General features: G+C 49.5%; 11 protein-coding genes across 11 annotated transcripts; 5 read left to right on the forward strand and 6 right to left on the reverse strand.

The window, feature by feature from the left end:
- Positions 1 to 1,987: 1,987 nt before the first annotated feature.
- On the reverse strand, positions 1,988 to 3,203 carry F5J12DRAFT_718347 (uncharacterized protein; the record flags this gene model as incomplete). Its single annotated transcript, XM_051741111.1, has 4 exons — positions 1,988 to 2,397; positions 2,470 to 2,528; positions 2,583 to 2,653; positions 2,712 to 3,203. The coding sequence occupies 4 exons, from the start codon at positions 3,201 to 3,203 to the stop codon at positions 1,988 to 1,990; spliced, it is 1,032 nt and encodes a 343-aa protein (XP_051601906.1).
- A 4,661-nt stretch (positions 3,204 to 7,864) lies between these two features.
- On the forward strand, positions 7,865 to 8,720 carry F5J12DRAFT_548240 (uncharacterized protein). Its single transcript, XM_051740009.1, has 5 exons — positions 7,865 to 8,014; positions 8,064 to 8,123; positions 8,183 to 8,210; positions 8,262 to 8,316; positions 8,375 to 8,720. Exons 1-5 carry the CDS (start codon positions 7,959 to 7,961, stop codon positions 8,623 to 8,625), a joined length of 450 nt encoding a protein of 149 aa, XP_051601907.1. The 5' UTR covers positions 7,865 to 7,958; the 3' UTR covers positions 8,626 to 8,720.
- Positions 8,721 to 8,903: 183 nt separating this feature from the next.
- Positions 8,904 to 10,210, forward strand: F5J12DRAFT_971937 (uncharacterized protein; the record flags this gene model as incomplete). Its single annotated transcript, XM_051750101.1, has 5 exons — positions 8,904 to 9,059; positions 9,128 to 9,162; positions 9,220 to 9,241; positions 9,422 to 9,846; positions 9,901 to 10,210. 5 exons carry the CDS (start codon positions 8,904 to 8,906, stop codon positions 10,061 to 10,063), a joined length of 801 nt encoding a protein of 266 aa, XP_051601908.1. The 3' UTR covers positions 10,064 to 10,210.
- Positions 10,211 to 10,319: 109 nt separating this feature from the next.
- On the reverse strand, positions 10,320 to 12,119 carry F5J12DRAFT_904823 (TIP49-domain-containing protein; the record flags this gene model as incomplete). The annotated part of the gene is made up of 8 exons (XM_051748582.1): positions 10,320 to 10,623; positions 10,675 to 10,913; positions 10,966 to 11,184; positions 11,239 to 11,439; positions 11,494 to 11,687; positions 11,742 to 11,939; positions 11,995 to 12,055; positions 12,117 to 12,119. 8 exons carry the CDS (start codon positions 12,117 to 12,119, stop codon positions 10,320 to 10,322), a joined length of 1,419 nt encoding a protein of 472 aa, XP_051601909.1.
- A 33-nt stretch (positions 12,120 to 12,152) lies between these two features.
- On the forward strand, positions 12,153 to 13,713 carry F5J12DRAFT_766618 (translation protein SH3-like domain-containing protein). Its single transcript, XM_051742193.1, has 3 exons — positions 12,153 to 12,214; positions 12,267 to 13,317; positions 13,374 to 13,713. Exons 2-3 carry the CDS (start codon positions 12,284 to 12,286, stop codon positions 13,564 to 13,566), a joined length of 1,227 nt encoding a protein of 408 aa, XP_051601910.1. The 5' UTR covers positions 12,153 to 12,214; positions 12,267 to 12,283; the 3' UTR covers positions 13,567 to 13,713.
- Positions 13,632 to 15,107, forward strand: F5J12DRAFT_548415 (homeobox-domain-containing protein). Its single transcript, XM_051740012.1, has 2 exons — positions 13,632 to 14,039; positions 14,130 to 15,107. The coding sequence occupies exons 1-2, from the start codon at positions 13,810 to 13,812 to the stop codon at positions 14,878 to 14,880; spliced, it is 981 nt and encodes a 326-aa protein (XP_051601911.1). The 5' UTR covers positions 13,632 to 13,809; the 3' UTR covers positions 14,881 to 15,107.
- F5J12DRAFT_971949 (cytochrome P450) lies at positions 15,029 to 17,379 on the reverse strand (the record flags this gene model as incomplete). The annotated part of the gene is made up of 10 exons (XM_051750102.1): positions 15,029 to 15,332; positions 15,397 to 15,690; positions 15,755 to 15,942; positions 15,996 to 16,035; positions 16,090 to 16,148; positions 16,202 to 16,500; positions 16,621 to 16,691; positions 16,751 to 16,832; positions 16,881 to 16,924; positions 16,984 to 17,379. The coding sequence occupies 10 exons, from the start codon at positions 17,377 to 17,379 to the stop codon at positions 15,177 to 15,179; spliced, it is 1,629 nt and encodes a 542-aa protein (XP_051601912.1). The 3' UTR covers positions 15,029 to 15,176.
- A 441-nt stretch (positions 17,380 to 17,820) lies between these two features.
- On the reverse strand, positions 17,821 to 19,475 carry F5J12DRAFT_548298 (cytochrome P450). Its single transcript, XM_051740010.1, has 7 exons — positions 19,420 to 19,475; positions 19,001 to 19,363; positions 18,889 to 18,947; positions 18,796 to 18,835; positions 18,555 to 18,742; positions 18,203 to 18,496; positions 17,821 to 18,140 (listed from the first exon to the last, which is right to left on the reverse strand). Exons 2-7 carry the CDS (start codon positions 19,110 to 19,112, stop codon positions 17,985 to 17,987), a joined length of 849 nt encoding a protein of 282 aa, XP_051601913.1. The 5' UTR covers positions 19,113 to 19,363; positions 19,420 to 19,475; the 3' UTR covers positions 17,821 to 17,984.
- F5J12DRAFT_548351 (uncharacterized protein) lies at positions 18,890 to 20,401 on the reverse strand. Its single transcript, XM_051740011.1, has 7 exons — positions 20,369 to 20,401; positions 19,779 to 20,316; positions 19,676 to 19,719; positions 19,542 to 19,623; positions 19,420 to 19,490; positions 19,001 to 19,363; positions 18,890 to 18,947 (listed from the first exon to the last, which is right to left on the reverse strand). Exons 2-6 carry the CDS (start codon positions 20,163 to 20,165, stop codon positions 19,294 to 19,296), a joined length of 654 nt encoding a protein of 217 aa, XP_051601914.1. The 5' UTR covers positions 20,166 to 20,316; positions 20,369 to 20,401; the 3' UTR covers positions 18,890 to 18,947; positions 19,001 to 19,293.
- Positions 20,402 to 20,526: 125 nt separating this feature from the next.
- F5J12DRAFT_971955 (cytochrome P450) lies at positions 20,527 to 23,030 on the reverse strand (the record flags this gene model as incomplete). Its single annotated transcript, XM_051750103.1, has 10 exons — positions 20,527 to 21,009; positions 21,072 to 21,365; positions 21,424 to 21,545; positions 21,640 to 21,664; positions 21,759 to 21,817; positions 21,871 to 22,169; positions 22,290 to 22,360; positions 22,410 to 22,491; positions 22,540 to 22,583; positions 22,638 to 23,030. 10 exons carry the CDS (start codon positions 23,028 to 23,030, stop codon positions 20,854 to 20,856), a joined length of 1,545 nt encoding a protein of 514 aa, XP_051601915.1. The 3' UTR covers positions 20,527 to 20,853.
- Positions 23,031 to 23,335: 305 nt separating this feature from the next.
- F5J12DRAFT_819997 (uncharacterized protein) lies at positions 23,336 to 23,916 on the forward strand. The gene is made up of 4 exons (XM_051745256.1): positions 23,336 to 23,478; positions 23,539 to 23,709; positions 23,772 to 23,830; positions 23,894 to 23,916. Exons 1-3 carry the CDS (start codon positions 23,468 to 23,470, stop codon positions 23,815 to 23,817), a joined length of 228 nt encoding a protein of 75 aa, XP_051601916.1. The 5' UTR covers positions 23,336 to 23,467; the 3' UTR covers positions 23,818 to 23,830; positions 23,894 to 23,916.
- The last annotated feature ends 137 nt before the right edge of the window (positions 23,917 to 24,053 follow it).

The raw sequence follows: 24,053 nt of genomic DNA on the forward strand, positions 1-24,053 counted from the left end.
GTACTGTACGGTATGATCCCCAGCCCTTCTGAAATCAAAACTAGCATCACAATTTTTGTCCTAGTTCGTTTGTGTCTTCACCAGTGTGTTCGCATACGACACGTCTTGAAATGGTTGGTTACTATGTACATATATCAGATTCTTTGTAACGTACAGTGTATAAGAGATTGCTTGTAGATGGTATACTCCTGGCATATTTATTGGTCACGGCAGATGCGCAACTGAAGGAGTGTTTAAAGGCCGTTTTTTGATTTCGCTAGGTCCCCGTAACAGACCTTGAGGCGTCAATGGCGTGCAGCATATCGAGCTGCGAGATCAGAGTGGGTGGAGATGGGAAGGTAAAACCAGCCCATGTGGTTTACCCCTTATCGTTCGCCCGACCGAGTTGATTAAGGGGGGAGGTAGGCATTTTAGAGAAACAAGCTGACGCGAATGGAACTACCGAGAGGCAAGGACAAGGGATGACTGATTTTCGGCTGCAGTTGGGGACGAATTCGGGCTTCTTGTGCGATCCTGCGCCGGTTGTTGTCAGTCGCTACGACTGTTCGATGATGAGGTGAAAGCCACTAATCCGATGTCAACTCATCGAAATCGTTGAGGTGTCACTACACTGTTGGAAGAGCCGAAATAGATTTCTTGTGTGTTAAGCTGTTCTTAGTGTCCGGGGTGTATCCTGGCACGTAGTTCTTACTCACAAACGGGCGGATAGGCATCATCTGCAATGTCCGTCGCCTGATCATTGTGCACAACGTGCTTTTCCATATTGCTACCTTGCATGTCTTGCCTCAGTCAGTTGGCCCAGATCAGAGCCAACAAGACTAAGTGCTCGCAAAATCGAAGCGAGAAGTTCAAGCTAGTGTTGTCGTTTGCATCTGAGCCGGAGCTCGAAGGGAACAGGGGATCCGCTGAGGTAGCACCTTCAGTGGAATGGATGACGTGCGGATTTCGGGAACCTCTCAAATTAAACCGGCGTCCGGTGGCTCAGATTGATGGCGGGCCGTCGAGTCCACTCCTTCGTCGTTAATCTGGAACTGCATGCTCGAGGGCGTAGCCTCTCACTGAGTCACTCAGCAGTGGCCATAGTGAAACGACGACCCTATTAGATACGAATATGATTCCAAGTCCACCAAAGCGGGAACAGAGAGGTCGGCACTGCAATGACGGACAGCCGCCTTTTGGAGGTGAAGCGTTGACGAACGTAGTCAGGTATGGACTTTCTCGTAACTTGTTTTTTTCTCCAGAAACGTGGGAAAACATAGGCGGGGAGACAGTCTGAATCCGTGAAGATTTGACGGACACTGGCACCCGTGTTTCACCTCATAATCAGCTGGACAGCATGGGAGCCGCCACTGGTTTATACATACTGTACTTGTTGCCATCTACCAAACTTCATGAAGTTCGTTCCGCGCTGGAACGGCAAACTAAGATACCGGACTAATGATGACTTAGCTTATTATTGGTGCGTATCAAAAGCTATACCTGCCTTGGGGTTGCGCGATGTGCAAGTGCTAGGTGTACCCTCTGTTTGGACCGATAGCATACCACCACACACCTGGGTGGCGCCGTATCTCCTTGCATTTGATGTTTCTGTTAACTTAGTTAATGTTCCGTGCGGGTCCCGAGACAGGTTCGGAGCCCTCGAAGCCAGATACGTGAAGGCTAGCACGTTACGCATCCAAATACTTCCTATCATGGGGCTACTGGATATGCTCGAAGCTGGAGCGTTAGGCCTGGGATTCCTGCCCAAACAAATGCTGATTGGACGAACAGGTGGACGAGTTCTCCGAGTCAGCCTAGGGGTAATAGAAACCGCAGACACGAAAGTAACCAGTCTGGAAACCAAAATGAGTGTGTTTGTATCTAACTTCATAACTAGTGTCACAATTACATCTAGTACAGATTTCATAAATATGCGTGTGGTCGTCACCCGTCGTTTTGAAAAGCATCGTGTGCGTGTGCACTGCAGGTAGCACCAGTGTGATATATATCACACCAAGCTATACTTGTTCTCTTTCTCCGAGGTTGTGAATTGGTTGGAATCCGACCCGGTGTCCGTGCCTGTCGCGTCAAGTGTGACAGACTCTTTCCTTATTACAACGACCTCACTTCCACTCCTCCCACCGGCAACATGGTCTCTGGGAAACTTCGGCCTGGGCGAGTTGAACATATGGTCGGACAATGATTCGTTGCGTGCGCGAACCCACTCCGTTCCGGAGAACCACAATGTTGCGCACAATACACCCATGACGGTTATATAGTTGTTCATCGTGAGCAGCATAACGCCGGTAGTGGGATTCCGATCAGTCGTGATACAGATGATTTGTGCGATATTGAAGATAAGGGGGAAGACGAAATTGGCAAGGGAGATGTAGAAGATTTGGCGGATACGCTCCGCCACTCCGCCGGCTACATGAAAGAAAATGCATGAGTTTTTGATTCGCCCACGAAGAATTTTGGGAATATGCTAACCTCTTTTAACCAACGATGTGCGGGCGTGGAGGTTGTAGAGGAAAAAGCTGACAGAATACCTTTCGAAGAACGATAAGCGCTTCGTTGGCTCGCAAAGGAGGACTCGCACTCACAAGTTGTCTGCGATTTGCATCGTCCATTCAGAGACCATGAAGGGGTTACGGAACCAGGCAGCAGCTTCTTCCTGCTCGAGGCCCGCAGTGTTCAACGCGGAGCTAACGTAGTCGTTGACGCCGAAAGACTGCACAAAGCGTCACCGGAAAATAAAACTCAAAATAGAAGAAGAAACATACGAGGACAATCACTCGAGCACATTTGACACAGAAGGGGAATGCGAATATCTTGAACAAAGTGGTGCGAGGTGTGTTGGAGATGGGATACAATGCAAAGAGCCGAGTCAACAATATCGAGTCGTACAGTACCGGTGGGAAGACGGCGAAGACAATTGAAGCAATGTAGACACCTTTCGACACCTGATTGAATGGGTCGATTATTGCTCTCCCACTGACCAGGCTAGAGAATATGCCCAACGCCAAAGCGACGCAGATAGCTAACACGTTCAGTCGGAACACCAAGCGCCGTCGAGACTCTTTTGTGGAGAATGCAAAAAGGACAATAAGGAGGGTAAACAGACACGCAGAGAATGCGGTATCCGTAAGGACATAATCGAAGTTTGGATGTATCGCAGCGATGAAATCATTGATGATGGTCTCTGAACCGGCCACTGAGGACATTGTAAGATGGGGTGTATGTTTGAACGCTCACACGTATCTCTGATATATGATATACTCTTCCAGGATGTATGGGAGATTACCATACCTGATGTACACAGCCTGATCACGCAAGAGTGTGATCTGATGCAGTTAACGCGCGTTCGAAGACAGAGAAGTCGTCTGGATAGCTCGAGAGGACAGTGAAATCCGTAAGACTATAGCCTTCAACACCGAACGTCTTTCCCGACTGTGGGGCGCTTTGACCTACACTGTTTGTTCTCTTGGACAGCAAGTCATGATGTTGTCGGTGAATTCTTGAATCGAGCTTGTGTTGTTTTGTTTTCATATCAAGTCAGGTCAGCACTTGCATAGCTCCTTCCGCGGAACCTATACACGTGCACCTCCGGGACCTCCTATTGCGGCTCCAACTTTGCGCCGCCCTGGTTTCATATCAGATATCGATGGCATGAGGCTGTGATGTGCGGCTTTAATGGAGAGGGAACGATTGTCTGATGCGGAATCTCTGGCCTGCCTAAGAGATTCGAGTAGCAGAATGCGGCCCGGTTGGTGGATGCAAGTCGTCCATGCGCAAAGCTTCAAGCCTCACCGGCACCGCTCGACCTTCAGTGAATATTTGAATCTTGACTGTTTGTCGGCGCTCCCACTTTAGGGTGAGAGTTTGCTAACAATTTGCCACAAATACCAGCAAACACCCTGGCTATTATGAAATTAGAATTCTGCCGGCCCGTTTGTTGGTTCTTCGCATCGCCAACCCAGAATTCAGTTGTTTTGAGGTGATACATACCTACGAACTGAAAATTTGGAGAGCGTGGTGGCGACAATATACAGCAGATCTTTCTTTCGCGCACCGATCTGCCAACTTCGTCGACAAGGTCGTGCTGCGCTGGAACGACTGTACAAGAAGTACCGTTCTAATATCATGCCTCCCTCGGCGACTCCTGACCGTTTTCACATATCGAAAGCGATGCATATTCCATTACAGAGATTCCCTAATTTACAGTAGGAACAACGGGCGAATAGCCCCGCGGACCCAGTTGCGAGAAGCGCTGTCACTGCTGCCGTCTCATTCCGCACACGACCAGTGGCCGAAGATGTGCAACGCTTACCCTTTATCAGTCTTTGAATGCACCTAGAAGAGCCACCCAGCGGTCTTTCCGTGGGCGGCTTTACGGTCTGACCGCAAATCAATGAGGTGGGCAAAGGTGAGTTACACGTCCCAATGCCCAACAATCGACTTTAACGTGCGCCCGCTATCTCTGCTTTCTAACCGCAGCTAAAGATCCTGCACAGGTACTTGCCAATACATCTACATACTTCCAAGGGGATGGTCATAGCTCGTGGATCCCATCACAAATGGTATCTGTTGCAGCCACCCGCGCTAGATCGGCTCGTGGTAGAGCCCGGGCGGATGGCTGTGAGAGACGTCAAGAAATTTCCGCTAGACAGACGCCATTTGGGCCGAGAAGCCTCCTCTGTACCTTTGTTGCGCCGTTAACCGGAAGTGGCTACGGCGAACACTTGCGATCATATCTGACAAACGGGGCAGGCTTGCATGATAACAAAAAAAAAACTTTCATGTACAGCTTCATACAACGGATTGGCAACACAGCACTGGCCGCTATTGAATGAATTTGGGATCTCCTATTTAGAGGACGTACAAAAAAAAGCCATCGTACGGGACCGCGCGGTCATTTGGTACGTGTTGTATTCCGGAGACAATTTGCGTGTTAATTGTGGCTATGACACTATCGTCGATTAGGAACCTGTATATTTGTGGTGGATACGCTAGGCACTGCGTCGGCTGGTACCCTCCTAGGCGAGTACCTCATCCTTAGAGCAAGGCCACAGAGTCTGTCATAGGCATGAATATATTACATTCAAAGCATGTAGAAATATCACCGCCAGTGTTGTATCGGTGTAATCAGATACCTGCTCCCCATGGGACCCTGCAATATCTTGAATGACAAACATCAACTCTCCTTGTTGCAATAATGTATGCTACCTTATTTACTCGAGTATAGACTTGGTTTGATACCAGGCTAATGAGTGCACGAGGGAATGACACTTGAGACGGCCCTTTCACACTCTGTGTGAAGCGGGCTGTACTCGTACCTCCGGCACGTGCCTTGATGTGGGGTATGCGTCCTACCCTGGCTAGCGGCAGTCACGGGGACACTGATTTCTTTTCTGACCTGCTTGCGTTGGCTCGCCAGGCTAAAATAGCCAGTTTCTCTCTCTCCACCTTCCCTAGAGCTGTTTGGTTTGAGCTTTTGGGCTCACTTGACGGGGTTTGAAGGTCTATTTTATTGCAAGTCCAGTAGTTTGTTTTCTTCACAACACTTTATGTAATAATAGTACTGCCCTTCTTTTGAGCCGCCGGGTCCTCTGGGGCTATACATGTTCTGCGCCCATACATGGATCTGCAATTGTGTGCACGCTATCTGCCTATATATGTTTCTTCTGACAGTTCGACTTCCCTAGTTCATTGGAAGGTCACTGTAGGTGGAAAGTGTAGATACTTTTTCGAAATTGGTCGACTGGAGATGTGCATGCCTGAATGCAAAGTTGCTGTCAGGGGGCAATCACACGTTGCGCCTGGAAAACAAGGTGCCTGCCGTCAAGTCGGCATCAGCGATCATCGGCCCCGTTTTTAATGTCCCGATGCTTAGTGGTAAATGCACGGATGCGCATGGCGATGACGGGGGGTAGTTATTAGCGTTTTGGAGTTTGGGACTAACCACGAGCGGCCACTCAAGTTGGAGGCATTCTAAGAGCTGTCGTCGTTGAAGCTGGCCTCACTGGTTACGCATTTGAAGCACGGAACTCACTCATCGAAGGAACATCAACCATGGCTTCAGTATTTGCTATAGACAGGGCTACGCGGGGGAAAAGGGCCCATAGAAGGGCCCTACATAGGTGACGCAGTGTGCCTTATCAAAGGGCTTTTTTTTTCTTAAAATACAAAAACAGCGGCTTTGATGCTCTTGTGATGCTCTCAGATTCTACAGAACTGCCATATATCAGTGGAATTGTGAGACTTCTCACGATGTAGAGAAGCACGATGCTCACTTTGGTTTGGGCTTCGAGACAAAGATCTTGCAACCACTAGGAAAGTTGCTGTCCTTTCCACTGATTTACTAAAATTCCGAGCGGATCAGAGGGACAGCAGTGATACTACAGAAATGACCGGATCAGATAGCCATCATTGACTTCGGCAGCAAGCAGACGCTGGAGGACCGCAAGTTCTCCAGATCATATTATGGTAGCCTTCATCCTTTAAAAATCTATGGGCAGCGTTGCTCTGCTATCAGATCGATACGCCCTTACAACCCTCAATCACTTCTCTATTCACACCCTACAGCGAATTCGTCGACGAGCTCCCCTTCTAGAAATCATCGAAACCACATGGGCACATTTCTGAGCAGGATTGGTGAAAATCTTTTCATAAGTCTACATGGTTTTGTCTGCTTACTTATTCGCATAGGTTTTGTCCTCATTGTCGGTCTGGCCTCTGCTATGTACAGCTTTGCTTGACTTTGTCACATCTTCCCTTCTCATGTCTTTATTTTCTGTCAAGGGTATATGGCATAACGACTGTCCAGGAGTGTTTTAAATGGAATGATTGGGCTGGTACTATGCTTACTGGCTACGCAGACTTATGTATATTACATGCACTACTCCGATGATGCCTCGGCCTTGAAGTTCCTGGTTACTGTCATATGGTGAGTTAGGCCAACTTGGGACACCTGTGAAATCCACTCACAAGATATCAGGATTCTTGATACCATACATTTCTCGTTCAGTGAGTATTTGGCGCATATAAGTCAATGCGTGGTTAACGGCAGATTAGTGGGTCACATCTTGTATTACTACCTGGTAAAACCGACCTGTCCACACTTTGTAACTGTCATGCTCAGTCACTCCAGATTACTAGTTATGGCGTTCCGACGAGTTTGGAGTATATCATTTGGCTCGTATATCTTCCCATTTCGAAATTACTTCCCACTGATGAAATATGGCAGGTCGATACCAGTGCGCATACCCAATTTTCTATCAGGCATTAATTATGGATGTATCCACCACTTAGGCATCGATTCTAGTGAATGTATGTTCTACCTATCTCAGAACTACTTATAAAATTTAGTTGTATTGCAGGTATTTGTGATTTCGATTGTTCAATGGTAAGTGATCGTTTGCTATGGCTTGACACTCATAAACCGACTGTCTCTAGCTTCTTCCTGCGTCAGATATATCACCATAGGTGGTTTAAAACCCGCCTCTCGAGACTTTCCTGACGGCATCCAGTTTGTCGCCCTGGAGTGAAGTGGTTGGTAACTGCCCCAATCGTGAGTATATTTACTTGTCATGACAAAGGTATCATCCAGTGACGCAATCGTAATAGATACTATTAATGATAGCTCACTTCGGTGAGCCTTTTTAATGTGCTCATGAGGCATTTCTAATGGCACTCAGCAGGGCTTGGTATTGGTTCGTGCTTTTCTTTGATCACAAGAGGCCTATTCTAATCAACAAACAGAAACAGTTGTCATGGAGTGCCCTAACCTTTCCAATGACATTCACAGAAATACTGATCTCCGTCCATAGGCTGGCCAATCATGAAGCGAGCATACTCACACAGCTTATGGTAGTTCCATTGACTGAGAAATTTGTGCACCGGCTCACAGTCTCACTTATTCCTAGTTTTCTGGAGTGGCACCCTCTTTGGTCGTCATCACGCTGGCTGAGGTTCTAATCATGGTGTTGCTTTGCACACTTTTTTATGAGTCTAGCTCTGGTTCTGTGTTCCCAAGGTGACTCCGGTCCGTATCAGTGGTCTATTGCTAACACGCCCTGCTTTAGAACGAAGCATCTCCTGAACACACTTATCATCTATGTTGTTAGCCGGTTTTTGCTGATTTTGTAAGTTCGATATCTCTTTAGTTGGCAAACATGACTTGATATCAGGCTTTTCGTCGCAGCCTAGTCACCATTGCAGATTTTGTCACCGTGCGTGTGGCGCATTGCACTACAACGATGTCGATCTCACACTTTCTTCAGGCTGTTATTAAACAAAGTACATGGTCAATAGGGTTGAGTTTCATCCTTGAAAAATGTCAGTCTTCCATTCCCTGCAATTGATGGACAGATCCCCCCAACTTATTATCAAATAGTATATGCCAACTCGCTTCTGGCATCACTAAACTCCCGGGAACACCTTCGATCTCAGGGTGCAGGTACCCTGTCAGATCTACGCATCATTGATATCCATTTGGCGAACCTACCGGAGCTTTCGAGGGACGTTGAGAGTTCCCAAGGCGGGGCAAGGCGGTTCGACGTGTCCGAGACAGCTGTTATCGATATAACCATCGATCCTGCACTGCTTAATAGGATAACAGCGCCGCGAAGAGAAGAAGAGCTGTAAATCTTGTAGTTCCGTGCTGCGTCCGCCATTCGGTTAATGTAGATGGCATGCAGACTCGACCAGTGCCACATTATTTAAGGTGACTTCGGCATGACAAAAAGAAAGAAAAAATTAAATAACTGTTCGAGGGGGCCATGTAGGATATTGGTTGCAAGCATATGCGCAAACGAGGATACTTTAGCAGTATGTGTATCCAGATATGGAGTCCGCTCTCCATCGCATCTTGTCTCCGTGCTGCGATTATGTAATATATCGACGTTGACGAGCACCTCCTAGCTATGCCTTCCCACAGAGACCGCGACCGCGAACGTGACCGTTCAAGATCGCCAGACAGGGAAGACGAGTTGCCAGAAGGCGTTTCGCCCATATCCGAGTCTGACTATTTTCTGAAAAACTCGGAATTCAGCATATGGCTGAGGGACGAGAAGGGAAAGGTCTGTCGTGCAACTATTTTATCAGTCATTTGAGAATAGGGACGTTGAGCTACGAATAACGTTGGCAGTACTTTGATGAACTCTCGGGGGAGAGGGCGAGGAGGTGAGTGTAACCGCTAGATGGTGTGTTGTACAATTTGCTTAGTAGTCAAGCTATCAGTTATTTTAGAAAGTTCGTCAAGGTATGAAGAGGAATTTGCATCAATTTCACGTTGTGTGCTCATCTTCATCAGGCGTGGAATAGAGGAAGGCTTCCGAGTAAGTTCACCATTGCATGTCGCTTTGGCCTACTTATGTATCACTTTTACAACGCTTGCAGGATCCTTATATAACGACCCAAGATCGCTGCCCGCAAAAAACAGACGGGGTATAAATGGTCTTTCGCATCCAAAAGTTCAGGAACGGACGCGGAAGCTCTGCGATCCGCCAGAGAAGATGTTGATTCTGCCACTTATGGTCCTGGTCGTAAGTCTCGTGGGGACACCAGAGCGACCGGCGGCAGAACGCTTGGCCCTACACTTCCTTCAGCGTCTGATTTGGTGCTCGCACGGGAAGCCGCGTCCGAGTACCAAGCAACAGAACGTGACCTGAAGCGGAAGCGGGATCGTGCAGAAGCCAAAGACCGTCTAGAAGATATCGTAGGGCCGAAGGAAGTCGGGAGAGAGGCAATGTTGGAAAAGAAGCGCGCACGCAGAGAAAATGATAAAGCGTTTGGAGAAAAAGGCGATGAGGGCCTCGAAGCAGACGAATCGACTTTATTGGGTGGAGGGGACAGCTTCAAAGATCAGTATGTCCACTACTTTGATTCCTTGGGGTAGCGCATATCTTATGCTTTTTACAGCATTGCACGACGCGAGGCAGCCCGACGACGATGGGAGGAGAAACGTGCCGCTGGGCGCGAAGATAAGGAGGCGGCGACAAGGGAACGTGCGGTTGCTATGCGGGAGAAGGAGAGGGCGACGATGGATATGTTCCAGAAGCTTGCCAAAGAGCGGTTCGGATAGAAGTTGTGTGGTCGCACACACATCCGTACTGTAACTATGCCCCGACCCAATTACCTTGTTCTTGCTCATATGAGACTACCGACGTTCCGGGTACTTACGCCGTCCTATGTTAAGTTGCTAGAAACTGATAAGCACCAATTTGCTCCCGCTCGAGTTCTTTGCAAGGTGTGCACGGGAGGCCGTGCGTGCAAATTGTCACAGTTACAAGAATTTCACTCCTAAGTATCGTGGAAAATCTTTGAGTTGATCATCTGCTCTACGTCTCCATTGCATCCTTCACCGCGGCATCCCCATTCTCAGCTGTAGTTGAAACAGATATCTCCTCGAACACCAACGAGCCTTGCTGCTCCTTTAGCCACTGTACACTCCGTTTCTCATCCATGAAATACGTGTATGCCCTCCGTAGGTCTTCTACGCTAACCTGTTCAGCTTTCCGTTTTCGCGAGATCATTTGCGCGCAAGATATCAGATTAAGGGCGTATCGCAGCGTCGTTGAGCTTGCCATTGAAGTTAGCACGTTGAGGGAGTCGGATGTAAGTGTGACGTCCTCCTCTTCGCACCTAGGGCCCGATGAGCTTCCACTTGGGAGAGTAGTAGGTTGGACGCATTACCGGATCTGAATGATTTGCTGGATTTCTTCCTCGCTATACGGTCTTGTACTAACTATGAGGACGCGGTCTAGTAGATCGACTGGTAGACCATGCGGACTCCGGACATTGGTTCCACGTATTCTTGACATCCCTCGGTTCGACGCCATGATAACCAAGGGAGAAAGCTCGCTTTCCAGTGCACGATTCAGGAAGGAGAAACACTCGATGTCCAGCATGTGAACTTCGTCGATGAATAGCACCTATCATATCGTTAGTGAGCCAGACGTTCCAAAGAAGGGAAAAGATACAAACACCAGGTATTATCTCTGCCTTTCCTTCCTCGCGCCATTCGGCCACTTTGGTATTTATCTGTTCCCTCAGCTCAGGCTTAATTTCGCCGGTGTCACCTGCAAACAATGCAAGGAAACCTTGCGTCCTACTGTTGATGACATCGATCTCGTGCAGGGAGACGGTGTGCACAACTTCTTTTCTTTTTTGAATTTCGCCTTCGGGGCATTGCACGAACTTAGTCTGCAACGACCGAGGCCCATCAGCCACTAGAAAGAAGGGAGAAACCAGACATACATCTGCACCCATTGCATCGTAGTCTCTCGAGCGCGTAAAGGATCGCCCGAGTTTGGACACCTTTCCCGAGGTCTTATCAATGATAATAACATCACCAGCGAGGACCTTTTCCTTCGAGAGTGCATCGATCATTTTTGTTCCAAGATCATATATAGTTTCCATATCGGTTGTTTTAATAGTCAGCTTTCCTGTCTTCGTTGCCTGTCTCACGGAGAAAAGTCAGAGCCGAGGGGGAAGAGTGGTGGTGAAGCATACCCCAGTAAGACTACGATCGATCTGAATCTCGACGACCTCGCCCTCTATGATTTCTGTTTCTTCTCGTATTCGCACGCCGATGCTGCGTCGGATTGCTTGGGTGAGAGCTTCCGTTTTGGACATGGAAAGCGAGAAAACCTCGCTAGCCGCTATCATGGTAAACGGGACATCCTGACCTAGAGTCTGTGCCATGCCTAGCGGGAATACAATCATTCGGGTTGAACACAGCAACTGCTGATCGTACACACCTAGTGCAATAGCAGTCTTGCCTGTCGAAGGTGGGCCGGCGAAAAGAATGGCGCGTCCAGCAATACGACCCTCTTGAACCATCCTGAGAATCATACCAGCCGCCTTGCGCGCTTTTCCTTGACCGACCATTCCCTGAGAATTTTCTCTCGGTTCTAGTCTATCGTCGAGACCTAAACCGCGGACATGCGAGTGCGCGCCTGGTAGGATAGAAATTGGGTTGAGAAAGACGACGAAACAACGTTCCTTCCTCACCTATTCGCTCCATTTTTGTGATGTCCCGTAGCTCGGACGTTCCTGCAGTGATTTGGGTAGCCTATACGGATACGCATCTCAGTATTAGTCCAATCCGGTAAACTCGCTAGCTGTTACTGTACCATGGTGAGGAATAGAGCGCGTCTGTTTGTTCGGCGCAAACAAGGCTCGTTCCGTCCTCCAAATTATTGGCCTTCTTGTGGCACTCTTATTAGGCCAGGTAAGTTCAGCGCAATGTAGAGAAGTCGTTACATAGGTTGACCTTTCTACAGAGCCCCTCGCTGAACAGATGTTCAGCATTCGGGCTGGGTATAGCCTTTTGCAAAGTTTGACGACCGTCGCTGCCCAACCGAAATTCCCCTCTCGGACAATTTGCCATGCTCTGCGGACGAGTCTTTCCGCCCGGAATTACGCCACAACTTCTAACTTCAAGAATAAAAAGGAGGAAGCAATTGCATCCTTTGACCATGTAGAAGCCGAGTACAAGACCTACAAACCCATCACTCCCGGTATTCGTCATCTAAAGCGCCCCATTAACCCACACCTCTACAAAGGCAAGCCCGTTCGGCTGCTTACAGTCCCCCTCCGCAGGAAAGGTGGTAGAAACTCGACTGGACGCATTACTGTACGGTTCCGAGGAGGAGGACACAAACGGCGCATACGGGTTGTCGATTTCATGCGGAACGAGCCGGGGGTGTATGATGTTGTGCGGATAGAGTACGACCCCGGTCGGTCCGCACACATTGCACTTATAACAGCACGCGATCCGAAGACGGAGGGTACGGCAAAGTGGAAGTACATATTGGCACCAGAAGGACTCCGAGCTGGGGATGTCGTGCAAAGTTTCAGGTCGGGTATACCAGAGGACATACACCGGGAGGTTTTCGGCACGCAAGAGGAGACGGCTGCAAATGCTGAGGAAGTCGATGTTGCCGAGATGGAGCGGAGGGCGAAGGACAAAGCCACCACAGACGCTTTGGCAGTTGGCATTCTCAGTGGAAAGACGATCAAGCTTGGGAACTGTCTCCCTCTCCGACTGATACCTACCGGAACGGTGATTCACTGCATCTCACTTAACCCGCAGGGTAAAGCTATTCTCGTGCGCTCGGCGGGTACGTTTGCCCAGGTGTTGCACCACGAGGAGGGTGGCCGATACAGTCATGTCCGGCTCCAAAGCGGTGAAATACGAAAGGTCCTCCAAAGTTGTGTTGCTACTGTGGGAAAAGTGAGCAACGCGGCATGGCATGGCCGTTCGCTTGGCAAGGCAGGCAGGAATCGGTGGCTAGGATGGCGGCCCCGTGTGCGAGGTGTTGCCATGAACGCGTAAGTCGTCAACTAAATTCTTCTTCGCATTCGTCCCATTCATATTCAACTTATAGCTGTGATCACCCACATGGTGGTGGGCGTGGGAAGTCCAAGTCCAACAAGCATCCCGTGTCTGTCTGGGGCTGGCCAACCAAAGGCAAACGCACCCGTAAGCCAGGACCGAAAGGACCCAAAAACAGCAACAAGATGGTACTCAAGGAGCGTCCTCGTGGTAAAGAGAAACGCTCGGGTGTATCTAGCAGATAATCTGGCGTATACTCCATAGGTCATTTTAATATATCATGATGGCTGCTTCACCAGAGGCATCTAAACTGAGCCAGGTTGGTTCGTGTGCAGGCGCGGTCACGTGGGGGGACGCGTTTATGGCTGGGCACGCGCGTCTGTTTGCTGTGTGCCGAAGGGAGCGTGTGTTGTAGTTAAATACGCGTGCTATGAACACAGCACGCCTTCGAGCCCCACCGCACCGTCACCACCAACGCCGAGGCAACGATGCAGCAACCCTCGTCATCGCTGACGACGGCGACAGCGACCGTCATGCGATCGTCCAAACCTGCCTTGTCGCGAACGTCGTCCATGGCAAGCTTATCGTCCGATGATGTGGGTCGTCGCACCCGGAAACGTTTCACAAGCGTCCAGCTTGTGATGCTGGAACAACTATACCATCGCACCTCCCATCCGAGTCGCGAGGAACGCGAAGCCGTCGCGCAGGCTGCAGGCATGTACGTCTCTTTGCTGATATTTCTGTACCCGGAAAGCAAGATTGCTTCCGTCGTCCTCACGGCCCGCTGACGGCTGTGTGTTCGATTTAGGGAAATGAAGTCTGTTACGATCTGGTTCCAAAACAAGCGCCAGACCGAGCGCAAGGTCGCCCTCCACCATACTGCTAACCCATCTCAGACTGAGGTGCACCGACCAGCACATGCCGAACGTGGGTCGACGTCATCGCATGCATCGTCCTCCTGCTCTACCTCGTTACACTCCCCCCGGCTTTTCCACTCCCGGAAAACATCTATATCCAGTCTCCACCAGAAGAACACCCCTCCTCGTTCCCGACCGTCCCTCGATCGTGTAGCAACGCAATCAGAGTCCCGACTCCCTCCACCTCGTACACCCACAAAACCACGTGATCCATTTGCGTCGCCATGGGACAACATGCCATCTTCACCACTCGCGCCACCCGCAAGCCCACCAGTCCGTGACCTCGTTGAATTCATGGGCAACGGGCGCACCCTCGAGTGGGCATGTGCAGTTGCGCGTATTGCGGAAAAGGAAGGCCGTGCAGGGTTGTCCTCGAGACGCGTTGCTCACCGCAGGGCGAGTGATGCCGTTGGGGACGAAACGGAAGAAGAAGATATTGAGGCTGTCACTCCTGAGGGCAGCCTTGGCTTCAACCACATCGCATGGAGTGAGACAAAGAACGAGGCTCCACTGCGTGTCACCCCACAAAACTTGACCCTCTGGGGTCAGGCATCAGGAGAAGACAAGGGAAATGCAGTGCAAGATGACGACATGATGCGCGCTGCGCTTGCTCTATGTGGTCTTGGGCGAAGACAGGCATGACCTTGAGTTGGTGGGTTATATGTACATACTGCCAAAGTATCCTTCATATGCATATTGTAACCGCGACGCATATGCCAACCAATGTTGTGCATACCCGTAATTACTGCTCATCTTTTACGCGGACTGCTTTACATGTTACATGTACTTTCTTGTGTGCTAGTTCTATGCTCGCCCAGCTCAATATACATAGGTTTGGAGGAAACTGGCTTAACTGTAACATCCCTGCGCTATATCATATACCATGAGCAACTAAATGAAAAAGCAGATAGACGTGATGGACCGCAAACCTATCTGCATTAACTTCCATATCGGCGCACACGCAACGGCACCTTCGTACCAGCTTCTCCAACCACCCTAGGTCTCGACAATATTCCCATAGTCATCTCGATCTTCGTGTTTGGTCCATCCCTCATCTCCAACACAAAATTCTTAATCAACGTGAACATGACCGTCTATGCCAAAGTATCTCAGGATCCATGTACCTAATGTCCCGCAGGACGAACGTGAGAGTCCTACCTTGAATTCGGCCACTGCAAACCCTTTGCCAAGGCATGTCCTCGGTCCATCTATGAAAGTCAGCAAATGCCTATACCCTTGCATTTCCTGCGCCTTCTTCGGTATGCTCCCCTCTTCCAACCAGCGTTCTGGTCGAAAAACTTTTGCATCTGCACCCCAGATAGCGACTGAACGATTGATGCAGGCGGTGGATATCCCAATTCGAGTGCCACGTGTTACAGATATGCTGTTGACGACTCGGCCGAATCTGGCACGAACGGGCTCTGAGAGGGGGATAACATCGTCTTCAGCTGCCTGAGTAGGAAGGAGTACCCAATTCAGTGACAAAAAGAGAACGACTGTTTGGAACTGAACTCACTTGACGAACAAACTCGTCCAGAGGAGGATGGAAACGGAGTGTCTCGTGTACCACAGCATCCAGGTAAGGAAGGTTGTTGGTAAGTTGGTCGTACGTCGGGTCGGAACCAAAAGCCAACAGCTCTGCCCTAAGCTTGGTTTGTATATCGGGGTTCCGAGCGAGCTCAAGCAGCGCCCAGGTCATGGTGACTGCGGAGACCACGATGTCAGGACATACTGGCCCCACTTATGGATGCAGTTACCTGAAGTAGTTTCATAGCCGGCGACAATGAGTAATTTCATCTGTTAGAGGCAACTCTATGATCACAAAGGTTGCGAGAAGTGGCTTGCGCGTACCTGAGCAAGGATTTCTTCAACGGATAATTGGACATCGGTACCTGAATCTTTGGCTTTTACTGGGTGCTGCGCATCAGTAAGCCAAGTTAGCTCGTGAGACACGATAACATACACAGCACTCCGATGATAGACTTGTCGTCTTTCCCGTCAACGATTCCTGCTTCCTTCTCTTCCTTAGACCTCTCCAAAAACTTTCTCGAGATGTCTGCCAGCGTTCGGTTCATATCACCGAACAAATCACCCCTCGATGTTGGCACATATGTCAGTAGAGGGAACACGGTGGCGAGAAGGAGGAGGGTAGAATTCGGGACCGATCCTTCAAAGGTAGTGAATACGTCAGCCACGGGGTTTGTCTTTCCGTCCAGAGAACCAAAATCATGGGAGAAACCAGCGAGCCCAATGGAATCGAGCCTGGGGGGAGCGTTGAGGTACTGAATGTCAGAAAATTAGTTTCTCGCACGAAATATGGTTCATCCTGGTCCGGAAAATGACTAAGCTCTCGACTGCGGGTGGATAAGATGGCTGACATACCAATTTTGAACATCAATGACAGTATTGTGACCATCGTTGGCATCGATCAACGACTCCCATGCAGTCTTGGCCTAAAAAGATACATACGTTCGGGTCACTTGAAGAAGAATCGGATTTTAGTCACCCTTACCCTGTACGCAGAATGGTAAAACACAGGAAGCAGTTGACGAACAGCCGCGTGACTGAACGCTGGCGACAAGGACTTGCGCTGTCTTGGAAAGCATCAACGCTGCTTCCAGAAGAACAACGTCTGCACTTACCTTCTGTGCTCCTCTCCCTGTGCACACAATATTACCATTCCGAACTGGATATCATAACATGAGATGACTCATGATTAAAGGGGAACTTTGCGGCTATACTTACACTCTTTCTGGTGAAGATTAACCCAAAATCTGTGTGTACGTACGTCCGAGTTTCCTTGTTATAGAAGTGAGCGATGGCCCTGGGGTCACACAACATGATCTTGCTCCCCCCCAGCATAATAGGGACCTCGTAAGCGACGCCATACTCATTGGCCCATGCTTCGTACATGGCCCCTGCATCTTCCGCGTGGAATAGATCCTTGGCCAAGCCGAATATAAGACTTGTCCTGGGGGGACCTCGAAGTCTGGTCGCTTTTAGTTTGTTCCGGACCATACGGAAGGATATGCGCAGCGCCCAAAGAATTGCTACTCCCTTAGCGACATCAAACGCAGTTGTTGATCGGATTATCTCCTGCAGGCTATCGTATATGCGAACGAATACAGTAGATGCATCCATTGTGTGAGACGTGAGTTTCGCAATGTACGAGCTGTGTATGGTGTGCTGGGAAGGATCTGAGGAAGACGGGTGATGCATTCTCACGTGCACTGGGTCGATGGGTCGACCCATCGACCCCTTGCTGTGACCGCCAGACAGGACAGGCCAAGACTGTTAATTGTTTCGGTATTCCCTCTAGGCCGGAACTCACCGAACTTTGCACCACCTGGCAAATCTTGTCCGGTCTGACCCTCGTCGGTCAGAAGACACGGGTGTAAACGTGACAATATGATGTGCGCTGCACTTGTTCTATGTCGTCTTGGACGAAGACACGCATAATGGGTTGTATGTATTAGATTTTTTTGCAGTACCAGATGTCAGTTTCTGCTGGTCCGACGTCATGCATTATGAGCAAGCATTTTACATAAAGCAGTCAAGTTATTCTCGTGTTCTCAGCGACGGAATGCCGCATATGCCAGCCATGGTCGTGCATGTTCGTAATTACTACTCGCCCAGCTCATTATACATTGGTTCGGAAGAAACTGGGTCAACTGCGACATCCTTGCGCCACGTCACACACTACATGAAAAGGGAGAACGACATGATAGCCAGTAAATCTATTTGCATTAAACTCCAAATCGGCGCACACGCAGTGGCACGTTTGTGCGGCCTTCTCCAACCACCCTAGGTCTCGGCAGTATTCCCATAGTCATTTCAATCTGCGTATCAGGTCCATCCCTCATCTCGAACGCAAAATTCTTAATCAACGTGAATATGACCGTCTATGCCAAAGTATCTCAGTATCCATTTACTTGATGCTCGGAAGACGAAGCGAGAGTCCTACCTTGAATTCGGCCAACGCAAATCCTTTGCCAAGGCATGTCCTCGGTCCATCCACGAAAGTCAGCAAATGGCGATAACCTTGCACCTCCTGTGCCTTCTTCGGTATCCCGCCTTCTTCCAACCAACGTTCCGGTCGAAAAACTTTTGCATCTGCACCCCAGATGGCGACTGAACGATTGATACAGGTGGTAGATATTCCAATTTGAGTGCCACGTGTTACGGATACGCTATTGACAACTCGGCCTGATTTGGTACGTACAGGCTCTGAGAGGGGGATAACGTCGTCTTCTGTTGCCTTAATAGGTACCCCAGTCAGTGACAGAAAGAAAACGATCATTTAGAACTGAGATTACCTGACGGAGAAACTCTCCAAGAGGAGGATGTAGACGGAGCGTCTCGTGTACCACAGCATCGAGGTAAGGAAGGTTATTGGTAAGTTGGTCATACGTCGGGTCGGAACCAAAAGCCAACAGTTCCGTTCGTAGCTTAGTTTGTATGTCAGGGTTCCGAGCGAGCTCAAGCAACGCCCAGGTCATGCTGACTGCAGAGACCATCATGTCAGGACATACTAGCCGCACTCATAGATGCAGTTACCTGAAGTAGTTTCATAGCCGGCGACAATGAGTAATTTCATCTGTTGGAGGCAACTCCATGATCACAAAGGTGCGAGAAGTGCCTTGCGCATACCTGAGCAAGGATTTCTTCAACGGATAATTGGACATCAGCACCCGAGTCTTTTGCTTTTACTGGGTGCTGAGTATCAGTAATCCAAGTTAGCGCGTGAGACACGACAACGTACACAGCACTCCAATGATAGACTTGTCGTTTTTCCCATCGATGATTCCTGCTTCCTTCTCCTCCTTGGACCTCTGCAGAAACTTCCTCGAGACGTCCGCCAGTGTTTGGTTCATCTCAGCGAACAAATCACCCCTCGATGTTGGCACATGTAGCAGTAGAGGGAACACATCGGCGAGAAGAATGATAGTAGAATTCGGAACCGACCCTGCGAAGGTATTGAATACCTCCACTACGCGGGTTGTCTTTCCGTCCAGAGAACCAAAATCATGGGAGAAGCCAGCAAGCCCAATGACATCAAGCCTGGATGGAATGTTGAGGGTCCAAATGACAATAAATAAATAAATCGCACGAAATATGATTCATCCTTGTCCAAAAAACAAGTAAGCTCTCGACTATAGGTGAATAAGCCTGTTGGCATACCAATTCTGAACCTCGATAATGGCACTGTGACCATCGTTGGCATCGATCAAAGACTCCCATGCAGCCTTGGCCTAAAAAGATACATACACGCAGGCCCGAGAGTCGAATTCAATAACTCTTACCTTGTACGCAGAATTGTAAAACACAGGAAGCAGTTTACGAATGGCGGCGCTGCTGAACGCTGGCGACAAGGACTTGCGTTGGCTTGCAAAACATCAACGTGGCTTCTTAGTAGTTGAACGACACCCGCCCTCACCTTTTGTGGTCTTCACCTTGAGCGCATAGTATTACCCTTCCAAACTGGATACCAAGTCATGAGATAACTCGTGCCTAAAGAGGAACTTTGCGACTACACCTACACTCTTCCTGATGAAGAGCCGCTCGAAATCTGTGTGTGCGTATGTCCAAGTTTCCTTGCTGTAGAAGTGGGCGAGGGCCCTGGGGTCACACAACACAATCTTGCTCCCGCCAAGGACAGTAGGGACTTCGTAAGCGGCGCCGTACTCAACGGCCCATGCTTCGTACATGGCCCCCGCATCCTCTGCGTGGAATAGATCCTTCGACAAGCCGAATATAAGACTTGTCCTTGGGGGACCTCGGAGTCTAGTTGCTTTCAGTTTGTTCCGGACAGCGCGGAAGGATATGCGCAGTGCCCATAGAATAGCTACTCCCTTAGCAACGTCAGTTACAGTGGCTGAACGGATTATCTCCTGGAGTTTAGCGTATATGCCAACCGACACGTCCATCGTGTTGAAATTTCGACTTGCACAACGTACGCACCGTTATATGGCGTGCTGGGCAGGGTTGGAAGGAGACAGGCAATAATTCATGGTGGCACGATATAAACGACCAATCAGACCCAGTGTGAACACTCTGTCCCTCGCATGGTACAGTGCACTCCCGTCGGCTGGTGAGCGCTTTCCGGGTATCATACAATCCCCTCACTTACACATGCCTTGGGTGACGGTGGGCTACCCGTCGGATATCCCGTTCAAGAGGTTGCTGACTAATACTGCACCACCATGAAAGCCCACACAGCCACAATCACGTGCGGCGAAGGTTGCGGCCGATTCGGAAGTCGATACGACTATTATTGTCTCAGTCATGTCTCATCACATCCGAAAGACTCGACCCCCGGGGATCAGAAACCTGGGGAAGACAAGGGTAAGATAACGACATAATATACGCTGCGCTTGGTCTTTGTAGTCTAAGATGAAGACAGGTATGACTACGACCGGTGGGTTATATGTACGTACTGCCAGAGTACCCCTCGTATGGACGTTATAACGGCAAACTTGCTCTCATATTCTGAGCGATGGAATGCCGTAGATGCCTACCATCGTCGTGCATGCTCTTAATCGCTACTTACCTTTACACAGACTGGTTTACAAGCTGCATATACTTTCTTATGTGCGGTTCACAAACCGATCTGCATTAGCCCCCGTACCGGTTCACGCGCAATGGCAACTTTGTACCGTCTTCTCCGGTCACTCTAGGTCTCGGCAACAATCCCATCGCCATCTCGATCTGCGTGTCAGGTCCATCTCTTATCTCGAACACAAAGCTCTTGACCAACACGACCATGACCGTCTATAACAGTGTCGCTCACCATCCACTTGAATATCCCCCGGAATGGAACGCAAACCACTCACCTTAAATTCGGCCAATGCGAATGCTTTTCCCAGGCATGTCCTTGGTCCATCCACGAAAGTCAGCAAATGTCGATAACCTTGCACCTCTTGTGCCTTCTTTGGTATCCCGCCTTCTTCCAACCAACGTTCCGGTCGAAAAACTTTTGCATCTGCGCCCCAGATGGCGACTGAGCGATTGATACAGGCAGTAGATATTCCAACTTGAGTGCCGCATGTCACGGATATGCTATTGACAACTCGGCCTGATTTGGCACGAACAGGCTCTGAGAGGGGGATAACGTCGTCTTCTGTTGCCTAAATAGGTACCCCAGTCAGTGACAGAAAGAAAACGATCATTTAGAACTGAGATCACCTGACGGAGAAACTCTCCAAGAGGAGGATGTAGACGGAGTGTCTCGTGTACCACAGCATCGAGGTAAGGAAGGTTGTTGGTAAGTTGGTCATACGTCGGGTCGGAACCAAAAGCCAACAGTTCTGTTCGTAGCTTAGTTTGTATGTCAGGGTTCCGAGCGAGCTCAAGCAACGCTCAGGTCATGCTGACTGCAGAGACAGCAATGTCAGGACGTACTGGCCCCACTGATGGACGTAGTTACCTGAGGTAGTTTCATAGCCGGCGGTAATGAATAATTTCATCTGTTGGAGGCAACCCTACGGTCACAAAGGCTGCGAGCAGCGCGTTACACGTACCTGAGCAAGGACTTCTTCAACGGACATTTGGACATCAGCACCTGCATCTTTGGCTTTCACTGGGTGCTAAGCATCAGCAATCCAAGTTAGCTCGTAAGATGCGATAACTTACACAGCACTCCGATGATAGACTTGTCGTCTTTCCCACCAACAATTCCTGCTTCCTTCTCTTCCTTGGACCTCTCCAAAAACTTCCTCGAGATGTCCGCCAGTGTTCGGCTCATGTCACCAAACAAATCACCCCTCGCAGTTGGCACGTATAGCAGCAGATGGAACACTTGGGCAAGAAGGATGACGGGAAAATTCATGGTCGATCCTGCAAAGGTATCGAATACCTCTACCACGCGGGTTGTCTTTCCGTCCAGCGAACCGAAATCATGGGAGAAACCTGCGAGCCCAATGGTATCGAGCCTGGAGGGAGCGTTAAGATGCTGAATGACAGAAAATAAATTTATCATACGAAACGTGGTTCATCCTTGTCCACGAAACAGGTGAGCTCTTGACTGCAGGTGAATAAGATGGCTGACATACCAATTCTGAGCGTCAATTACAGCACTGTGACTATCATTGGCATCGATCGAGGACTCCCATGCAGCCTTGACCTAAAAAGATATACAAATTCAGGCCCAAGAGTCTAATTCAATAACTTACCTTATGTGCAGAATTGTGAAACACAGGAAGCAGTTTACAGATGGCGGCGTGGCTGAACGCTGGTGTCAAGGACTTGCGCTGCCTTAGAACACATCAACATGGCTTCGAGTTGAGCCATATCCGCGCTCACCGTTTGTGGTCCTCGCGTTGTGCACACAATATTGCATTTCCAAACTAGACGCCATGACATGAGATGATTCACGAGGGGAACTTCACGACTATACCTACATTTTTTCTCATGAAGTGCAATGCGAAGTCTATGGGTATGTACGTCCAGGATTCCTTGCTGTAGAAGTGGGCGAGGGCCCTGGGGTCACACAGCATGATCTTGCTCCCGCCGAGAGTAGTAGGAACCTCATAAACGACACCATACTCACCGGCCCACACCTTGTACATGGACGCAGCATCCTCTGTGTAGAGTAGATCCTTTGCCCAACCGAATATCAGATTTTTCCTGGGCGGTCCTCGAAGTCTGGTTGTTTTCAGTTTGTTTCGGGCTATGCGGAAGGATATGTACAGGGCCCAAAGAATAGCTATTCCGGTAGCGACATTCATGGCATTGGCTGAACGGATTACCTTCTGGAGTTTAGCGTATATGCGAGCGAACACGGATGTATCCATGGTGTCGAGAGGCAATTTTCATCATGTACATACGGTTATATGACGAGCTCAATGAGATCGGAAGAATACGGCTGATGAAAGAACGTCGATACGAACAACCAATCAGACCAAGTGTGAACGTTACCAGGGAACCACCATGAGATGCAAGACACCTGAGCCATTTCCACGAAGTATCTTTCTAAAACCTTTTATGCCTCAGTGGCGTCACGTGGATGTGCACCTGAACTCATCTCATTGGCTCGGTGGTTTCGGCCGGTGTGTGTGTACACGTGACGTGGGCGTCAGCGACGGTCGCCTGCTGGACGCCGTTGTCGGTGGTGTCACCGTCTTCTGGCTTTTCGGTAATTATAGCCACGTCGTGTAACATTCGGGGCGTCGTTAGTGCTCATAACGGGTGTCCGTACTCCTCTTCCCATGGCATCAGTGGAGGACGGGGCATGCCACGCCTGTGCGTAATACAACTAACTTCAACTTCATACTGAGGTTTCGAGTGCGGTCTATATTATAGGCTAATAGCCTTGGACAAGTCTTGGACGCTGTCTCTCGGGCTCCTCCCCTTCTTTCGGCAAAGGAATTGCAAGAACCCATCACCTAGCAACATCAACTGCAGTATCTCCTGGAGTATATGCGAACCAGCGCAGCAGACACGTCCATTGTGTTATGATTCGACTTGCACAATGTACGCACTGTCATTTAGTGTGCTGAGCAGGATCTGAGGAAGACGGGCGATGATTCATGAAGGAACGATACGAACAGCCAATCTCGGACCAAGCCTCGTACCGTATAGGGCGAGTGCTCCTGTCAGTTGACAAGCGTTTTACAGGTTCATGTGATCCACTCACTTATGGCAGCCCGACAGGAAGGTCAGTGCAATTACGATCAGGTGTGGCGAACGGAACTGGGATCGGTGGATCGACCTCTTGCGATGGCGATGCTCTGGACCGTCGGACAGAGGCAGACGACGACTATTATCTTAGTACTCGCTCCCATACCTCATCAGACTCGACGCCCCTCTGCAAAACT

Source organism: Pisolithus orientalis (genome assembly GCF_024613125.1).
Source record: "Pisolithus orientalis strain OTSU chromosome Unknown F5J12scaffold_8, whole genome shotgun sequence".
Taxonomy (NCBI): Eukaryota; Fungi; Basidiomycota; class Agaricomycetes; order Boletales; family Pisolithaceae; genus Pisolithus; species Pisolithus orientalis.